This window comes from Helianthus annuus, chromosome 3 (genome assembly GCF_002127325.2).
Source record: "Helianthus annuus cultivar XRQ/B chromosome 3, HanXRQr2.0-SUNRISE, whole genome shotgun sequence".
NCBI classification, from domain to species: Eukaryota; Viridiplantae; Streptophyta; class Magnoliopsida; order Asterales; family Asteraceae; genus Helianthus; species Helianthus annuus.
The window spans coordinates 157231468-157239895 of record NC_035435.2 but is presented as its reverse complement, the minus strand read 5'-3'; the positions used below and the strand labels follow the sequence as shown (position 1 = coordinate 157239895).

The 8428-nt window shown below is 34.5% G+C and overlaps 2 protein-coding genes across 2 annotated transcripts; one reads left to right on the top strand and one right to left on the bottom strand.

Annotated features, from left to right (window-relative positions):
* Nucleotides 1-1112: 1112 nt before the first annotated feature.
* LOC110930258 (transcription factor bHLH71) lies at nucleotides 1113-5180 on the top strand. Its single transcript, XM_022173533.2, has 3 exons — nucleotides 1113-1421; nucleotides 4470-4907; nucleotides 4996-5180. Exons 1-3 carry the CDS (start codon nucleotides 1128-1130, stop codon nucleotides 5107-5109), a joined length of 846 nt encoding a protein of 281 aa, XP_022029225.1. The 5' UTR covers nucleotides 1113-1127; the 3' UTR covers nucleotides 5110-5180.
* Nucleotides 5181-5190: 10 nt separating this feature from the next.
* Nucleotides 5191-6345, bottom strand: LOC110932321 (RING-H2 finger protein ATL51). Its single transcript, XM_022175665.1, has 2 exons — nucleotides 5358-6345; nucleotides 5191-5249 (listed from the first exon to the last, which is right to left on the bottom strand). The coding sequence occupies exons 1-2, from the start codon at nucleotides 6343-6345 to the stop codon at nucleotides 5191-5193; spliced, it is 1047 nt and encodes a 348-aa protein (XP_022031357.1).
* Between the last annotated feature and the right edge of the window lie 2083 nt (nucleotides 6346-8428).

Sequence of the window (8428 nt, the reverse complement as noted above, 5' to 3'; positions counted from 1 at the left end):
TAATAATAATAATATATAATAATAATAATGCTAGAGACAATAATACCCCTAACATTCAACATAAAAAGACAATTTTGCCCTGGTCAACTAACGGTTGACTAACCAAATCTGTTAGTAGGGACTCAATTGATAAAATGAAGCAACTACATGAATTTGATTGATAAAATTAGAAAAGACGGGTTCAATGTGAATCCAGTTTCAATTAGGGGACCCGGGGTGGATGACTTTTACCCCGTGATGATGATATATAACTCATTATACAATCCCAAACACCACCACCATCAAATAATTTCACGCATTTTAGATGTTTGAGTGGTGAGTTATTTTTAAATGGAGATGAGCGTGTGGTGAGTGATGTGCATTCCCACTAAAATCCATCACTAGTGATGGAATAATGCTTGATGACGTAACAAAACTTGATTGGAAGTTGTGAGTGAGTGATGATCACCCCTACCCCTTACAAAGACTAAATTGTAGTTTACTCTTCTAGAAAATTTTGTCACTAGTTTGTTTAATTGTTAGGAAATAATTGTTATTTATATTTTCATCTTTATTATTTTTAGGCCACATTAAGCTCTTTATATTTACCTACAAGTAATAAACCTCTTTTTTTTTTTTTTTTTAAAGGTGTGAATTATTCGCGAATGTCGGGAGGTCTAGCATACGTTTTCTTAACCGGGTCCACGCTAGAGAGCCCCCTCGCACAATAGATCCCCAATTTAAACCCCTCAATGAGAAACCCCTATCACCAAGACTCGAACTTGAGACCTTGAGGAGAAAACTCACCCGGCCCACCATAAGTGAAACTTAAATACCCGTGACCACCACTAGAGCACTAGTGATGATTAAACCTCTTTTTATTGATGTCAATTTTGTTGCTCAAGGAATTTCATTTCCACGTCACTTTACAAACAAGCAGCACCAGAATGACACTTGTCATATCTAGCGGGCCATATCAAGCGAGCTTTTTCCAAACTAAATCTGAGCGAGCGTCGAGCAAGCTCCGAGCCAGGAGCTTTTTGGACAGCCCCTACCGTAGTCTAATTAACCTTACTAGATGTAACTAATTCGACAATATATCTTGCTATATAAACAAGAGTAAGACTTGACTCTTGAGAGTGAGGAAAATGAACTTTTGTAACCAACTCCTTAACTCTATAATCCATGAAACTACATCCTTCCATCGCAACCCCCTCCCCATCACCTCCTCTTCACCGGCAATGACCGCGGTCAACATCCCGGAAAATGATCAAAACCTTGCAGTCGAAGGAGGGAGGAAGAAGAAGAGGAGGAAAAAGCCCAGGGCAGATGCAGAGGCTCAAAGAGTGACCCACATTGCGGTCGAGAGGAACCGCCGGAAACAGATGAACCATCATCTAGCCGTCTTGAGGTCTCTCTTGCCGGAATCTTATATCCAAAGGGTTCGTTCGTTTCTTTTTTACATTATTTATTTTGAGTTCAATCTTTTAATTGTTTTTCAGAGTCCAAGCCTCCAACAAATAAATTAATTTTTATGCATGTTATATTTTCATGATGCAAACATATATGTGGAAGAAGGTTATGTAATGTTTACAAAATTGTGGAATTATATAAAAATAAATTAATGAAATATGAACCAAGTTTCACATATTGTTAGAATAAAAGTATAAAACCGCTCATTTTTTTAACTACACAACCTTTTGAGTTATTACATTGTTTATGTTGTGAAAATTTTCATAATCAATGAAATGATCTAAATAGAATAATTATGAAATAATTTAATTATTTAGTGTTTTTCTATAATTATGTCATACTTCAAGTAAACTTAAAAAGTATAATCACTAAATAGTAGTTAAGTTTCATATGTTGTATTTAGTTTACTTAATTTTAATATTTATAAAAAGTTTCAGAAAAATGAAATAATATAGGAATATTAGTGGTTTGTTTTTTTAAGTTTAAATGACTTAAGAAAATAATTTAAAAAAAAAACTTGGTTAGGTAACATAATTCCTATACAAAGTCACACTAATAATTGGTAATTTAGATGAATAATTCAGAAAAATGAAAGTTGAGGACACTTTTGTATTTTACTTATGTTTTTTTTATTAACCAAGTTCACCCATGTGGGGTAGTGGTGGAGATTTGGAGTTCTGCCAAGGAGGCTAAAATGAAGTAAAATGACAAAGTAGGTTTTTTATATGTTGAATTGTTGCTTATTGAAATTTAGTATTCTTGTCATGTATACAATTTAAAGGTAAATTCCTTGACTAGATGACGTCTGTTATATTTTATGTAATAAAATAAAATAAATTCGTCTAAAACTGCTACATATGTGACCTTAAAAGAAATTTAGATATATACATTTGCAATCTTAAAAAAGAAATTTAGATATACACATTTGCAATCTTAATGAAATATAAGTGACTCCTTTATATATATATATATATATATATATATATATATGGAGAGGATTATGAGAAAACTACATATATATGAGAAAACTAGAAAACTAACTAAAAGCCACTAAAAAGGAGGGGGGAGACTTTTACGCTGTGTTCCAGAGATCCACTTAACAGGGGGAGGGGAGGGGTGGGGAGGGAAAATGGGGTTTTTTTTGCCTGATAATAGTCTTTCCAATTTGGAAAGACATGGAGGGGAGGGGAGGGATGGGGAGGGATTTTTAACTCGGGAACACACCCTTAATGAAGGAGGGGTAAAATTGAAACAAAAAATATATAACTTTCAAACATTTCCCATTTCTCCATACGTTATCATTTTAAAACAAAAATGGCACCATAAGATCACAAATTTTCTTATCTTTCATTCAAGTATATTCGAGCATATTTTTATGAAATAAAAAAAGATTTATGGTGTCGTCTTGTTTTCAATACTATTATTACAGTAGTGCACATGTGCAATATAACATGTACTACAATGTGCATTGCTTAAAATTAGCTTTTTGAGTCTAGTTTAGCTTTTAGGGTTAGTTTTTTTGGAGGTTTAGGATTAGGATTAGGTTTTTGGGTGTGGGGGGGAGGGGGGTTTAGGTTTTTGGGGGGTGAGGGTGGGGGGGGGGGGTTTAGGTTTTTTTTCGGGTTTATGTTTAGGGTTTAGTTTTAGGTTTTCGGGAGGGTGGGGGTGGAGGGGGGGGGGGTTAGGCTTTTGGTGGGAGGGTGAATTTAGGTTTTTGGGGGGTAGGGGTGGGGGGGTTTAGGTTTTTGGGGGGTGTCGGTGGGGGTGGGTTAAGTGGTTTAGGCTTTCCGTATTAGTGCACATGTGCAGTACAATCAAAAAAAAAAATTTTTTTTCTTTGAAAATTTTTTTTCATACATAAAAAGTAGCGATTTTTCTATAAAAAATTGTAAAATAAAAAAAATTGGTATGTTTTTTAGGCTTTTTTAGTTAGTTTTTTGGTTTTCTCATTTAAACTAGTTTTCTCATGATCCATCCCCTATATATATATATATATATATATATATATAAAACTGTCAACGAATCCTACAAATGGGCTGCTGGCGAAATTCACCACATCGGGATACACTCGCTTCCGAACCGGGAAAAACCCTCACCTAGGGCCGAAGCCCGTGAATACTCTCCCGAAGACACTGCAGTGCGGCGAGGTAAACCTGCTTAGTTCAAGGATCGAACTAACGATCTCCGCCTACACACATAGTCTCCCATCATCACCAGATGCCGAAAAAAAATAATGGGGGAGAAGAATAATTTTTAGCTTAAGAAAAAACACAATGAAATTGCAATCAATGGCACGGCACTTTTATGTTGCATATTTAAGCTTCTGTTTTTTTATTAAAATTGTAACAAAATTTACACATTTTAATATATCTTGACATTCATAATTACCAACATTTTTACGCATTCAATTTAGGTAAATTGGATTTCAATAATCTCAACTTTCTTGGCTGATAATAATCCCAACTCAATTATTTGCCGATAATAATCCGAACTGATCCACTTTTGGCCGATAATAGTCTGCGTTAAAAATAGCTTAACGGAGTTAAGTTTTTTTCCGAATTACAATTCGATGTTTTAGGGCTTTTGATTGGAGCGAGGATACGAGTTGATTGATGTAAAATTTACCTCGAAATACTGCCTCAAACGACGAAAACGGTGCTTCAATTCGGGTTTTTAAACTTCCAATTAACAACAATCAAGCCGTTTGGAGCACCTTTTCGAGGTAAGTTTAAATAAATCGACTCGTATCCTCGTTCTGATCAAAATCCCTAAAATATCGGTTTGTAATTCGGAAAAAAAACTTAACTCTGTTAAGCTATTTTTAACGGCGGACTATTATCGGCCAAAAGTGGACCAGTTCGTATTATTATTGGGAAATAATTAAGTTGAGATTATTATCGACCAATTGAGAAAGTTGTGATTATTTAAATCCAATTTTTCTTTAGACAAATAGATACAATTCCACTCTTTGTTATATTAACTAAAATGATTGATGGACACCTAGTTAAATTTTGCAGGGTGATCAAGCTTCAATAGTTGGTGGTGCAATAGAATTTGTAAAGGAGCTTGAACACCACTTGCAATCACTTGAAGCTCAAAAGTTCCTCTTGACTCAACAACAAAATCAAAGTGCAACCATTCTTAACCATAATAGTAATTTTTCTACCAAGGAGTGTGAAATACCAAAAGTGCCACTCTATTTTCACAAACTTTTCTCTAACCCACAATACACATGGTCTCAAGTTCCCAACAAAAACACTTCAAATAGTAAGCAAACATTGGCTGATATTGAGGTCAATTTGGTCCAAACACATGCCAGTCTTCAGATCCTATCGCGGAAGCGGCTAACTCACCTCTCGAAATTCATTATTTTCTTGCAATCATGTAACCTCTCGATACTCCACCTCAATATCATCACCTTGGACCCATTGGTGCTCTACTCCATCAGTCTTAAGGTATGTACAAGTACAATTGATGTAAAAATGATACAACCCTTTGTTTTGTTGCATAGTTTTTGAGCATCCATTTTACTTCATAATGCAGGTAGAAGAAGAATGCTGGCTAAACTCAGCAGATGAGATAGCAGCTGCAGTCCACCATATGCTTGGACTTATTGAAGAGGAACCTACCCTATGTATTCATTCCAAAAATTTATAAGAATGGTTGCATTGCATGTTTATTTACCAAAAATATTATAATGCCATCCCCATCCACTCTCTTAATTATTTTACTTTTTAATCAACCCTTTAAATTATCTATATGCACTTCTAGTATGTCATACATCTCATTTAGAACGTCTACAATGAATGCAAACATATAAAATTCAACATAAAACTACTACATTTATTGCATGAAGTATTTGAAGTAACGAGTTTCCATCAAAGCAATAACTCTAGTTCATTCACCATGTGTAGTACTAAACGAATACCCACCACTTGAATATGATCTTTTCACACCAAAATGGCTCACATGAACAAACTTTAAACCCTTGCTATTTCCCTGGAAAACATTCTCGGACGATCCGACATCACCTCGAGTTCCAACTTCTTGTCGAGTCATTTCGTGTGTTCGATCCAAGAACATAACTTGGGCTAACGAAACTCGAGTTTGGCACAAGTAGTCCATAGATTTCGATCTTTTCAACTTCATCTGACCCTCTTCTCTAATCTCAAGCTCCACATCTCTTTCTCCTAATTCATTTGTCAACACGGGGGGTAGTGGCGGTGTTGGTGGTGGCGGCAATGGTGAGATGAGCCGCGAAGATTTAGCATCACAACATACATTCGCTCGACACAACGGGCAATTCAAGTGAGTTTTAAGCCAAGTATCAATACAATAAACATGAAAAGCATGACTACATTTTGGTAACACCTTAATGCTCTCATCTTCTTGAAACTCCCCTAAACAAACCGAACAATCTGTACATGTAAACAAGCCATCTTCTTTCTTGTACTTAAACACCGAAATCGACTTAATAAAACCTTCATCCAAACCTTTACCTATAACAACCCACGGTACATAACTCGAATGATCTTCAGCTTCATCTCGACCGTCCACTCCCAATTCCGGATCACGGGTTTGATCTAGATTATAATTAACCACCTCTCTAGTCTCCAACATAGATGACTGACTACTTCTTGTACAATACCTAGAGATCATAAAGTAGTAACCCATCAAGAGAAAAAAGGTTCCGATAAGCGTAATGATCACTATCGCCACCGGAGAGAGGGTGGTGCTGCCTGAATCATGACTAGATAGTGGTGGTGGAGGTGGTGGAGAAGGGAGGATGATGTACTTACACCACTTTGTGCAAGAGATTGAGCAGATCTTCTTGGAACAATCCTTAGGGATAATATGTGGAATCCATGTTTTTGGATCCTTAAAAGATCCCATAACAACATAAGTTGTACACAAAAAATCCCTATTCAACTAAAAGTATAGGCACATACCTTCTCCAACAAATGGTTGAAAGTTTCCTACGAATTTCCGACAGAGTTGTGTATTATATATTTTGTTGTTTCTCGTCGGAAAATGGAATTTTCTGACGAACTTTTTTACGTCAGAAATTCTCGTAGAAAAATAGACAGTTTTCTAGTAGTGAATTATTGACATGGGGATTGGTAGGTTCATATGGGTTTTAAGTTAAAGATGGAGATAACTTAAAGGAGTTAGCAAGATTTTTGTAGCAAAGAAAATCAAAGTGAAGAACGAAGGGAGGGAGCTTTCTTTCGCTTTTTCTTGTTCTTTCTCGATCTTTTATATATTTAATATTTGTTAATTCTTCACCTTATCGAAATTATTTTTTTCTTGTTTGGTAGGAAGTTATGCAAGTAATAAATGTTCTTTATTAGCTATAGAAGACTAGTAGTAGTTGGAGGGTCGCATTTTTTTTTAATAAGTGGGCTAATATTTAGTTACAGAAATAAACATTTTATTAAATAAAAATTTTAATATTAAAAATATAAAACCTTAAATAATTATTTTATAATTTATATTTGATTTAAGTGTATTTAGAAAAGAGTAAATTACGTTTTTGGCCCCTGTGGTTATATCACTTTTACTATATTAGCCCAAAATAAGAATTTTTAACATATCTGCCCCCATGGATTCTATAACTAACCATTTTGGCCCCTAAGTCTAGAGATCATAGGGGTCAAAATGGTTAGTTATAGAGACCATAAGGGCTAAAATGGTTAGACTTAGGGGCCAAAATGGTTAGTTATAGAGACCATGAGGGTAGATATGTTAAAAATTCTTATTTTGGGCTAATATAGTAAAAGTGATATAAGCACAGGGGCCAAAAACGTAATTTACTCTTTAGAAAATTTAAAGTTTTAATTAGACTCCAAATTTAAAACGTGACATATATATTAAATATATTATTTTCTTTAAAAAAAAAACTTTTTTTTTCTAAATGAAATATACAATGTATAGTGTATAGGTTTCCATCAACTATTCTTGGGAAAAACTTCAATGGATAATGATGACTAGAATCATGATAAATACTCTATTCATTCGAAAATAAATAAAAAGCAAGTTTGTTTTCTCTTGTAAAAAAGTTGTACCACAAAACAGACTAAACGATTTATTATAGAGTCAGAGTAAACCGTACCACGCTTAATTAGTTAAAATGACACAATGTTTTGTGAAAGAGTATGTCAATTAGCAATTAAAATGGTTTAACGGTTAATTTAGATACAGTTAGTACTAACTTTGTCAGCATTGTAGTAGTTACTGGTTCGATCCCATAGTTGTTGATCAAAGTTGAGCTCATAGTTGGTGATGATAATCAATCACTAGGAAATGACATGTTATCATGCAACTTTCTACTAACGGCACAACTTCTAGAGGCTTTCAGCTATGAGAAACAAATTTTCACTCCTGGTGGGCGCAAACCATCGTCTAGGGATCGTGCCTCTTGGACCTCGCCGGGGGGCATAACGCCCTAAGCCGTTTGTTGGTGTAGGTAATCAGAATATAATGAGCATGCACTCCACACATAGTAACTCATATCAATGTTTATCCAGATTTCTCTTTAGTTTTAAGTGATTCCGATAAACTAAAAATGGAATGATGACACTAAAATAACCTAACATGATAGTGAGTCACATGATTGAAGAATAGTTTAAATACACCTTTTTCTAGCCTTTATGTATTTCGTTAGAAAAAAATTAATGGATCTACACCCTCTAGATGTTGGTTTCTTGCAAACATAACTAGTTAAATTGTTTATTATAATTATAAATTTTAATAATTTGTGACCGAACCGAAGTTGACTCGAGGACTCAATGAAGTCGCTTTCATGGGCCCATGAGTTAAGTGAATTGCAAGTCTGAACAATTCAAACTTGTAGAATTAAACAAGCTTATTAGAAAACAAAAAGAATAAGTTTGTCCAAGTTATTTGTTTTACTTAAACCTATTAAAAAATAATCATTTTATATATAAAAGAACATATATTATATAAACACAACTAC

Coding starts and splice junctions, on each gene's coding strand:
- LOC110930258 (XM_022173533.2), top strand. CDS start 1,128: ATGAACTTTTGTAACCAACTCCTTAACTCTATAATCCATGAAACTACA. Junction 1,422..4,469: donor CGGAATCTTATATCCAAAGG/GTTCGTTCGTTT, acceptor TAAATTTTGCAG/GGTGATCAAGCTTCAATAGT. Junction 4,908..4,995: donor TCTACTCCATCAGTCTTAAG/GTATGTACAAGT, acceptor TTCATAATGCAG/GTAGAAGAAGAATGCTGGCT.
- LOC110932321 (XM_022175665.1), bottom strand. CDS start 6,345: ATGGGATCTTTTAAGGATCCAAAAACATGGATTCCACATATTATCCCT. Junction 5,250..5,357: donor TTCGTTTAGTACTACACATG/GTGAATGAACTA, acceptor CATTCATTGTAG/ACGTTCTAAATGAGATGTAT.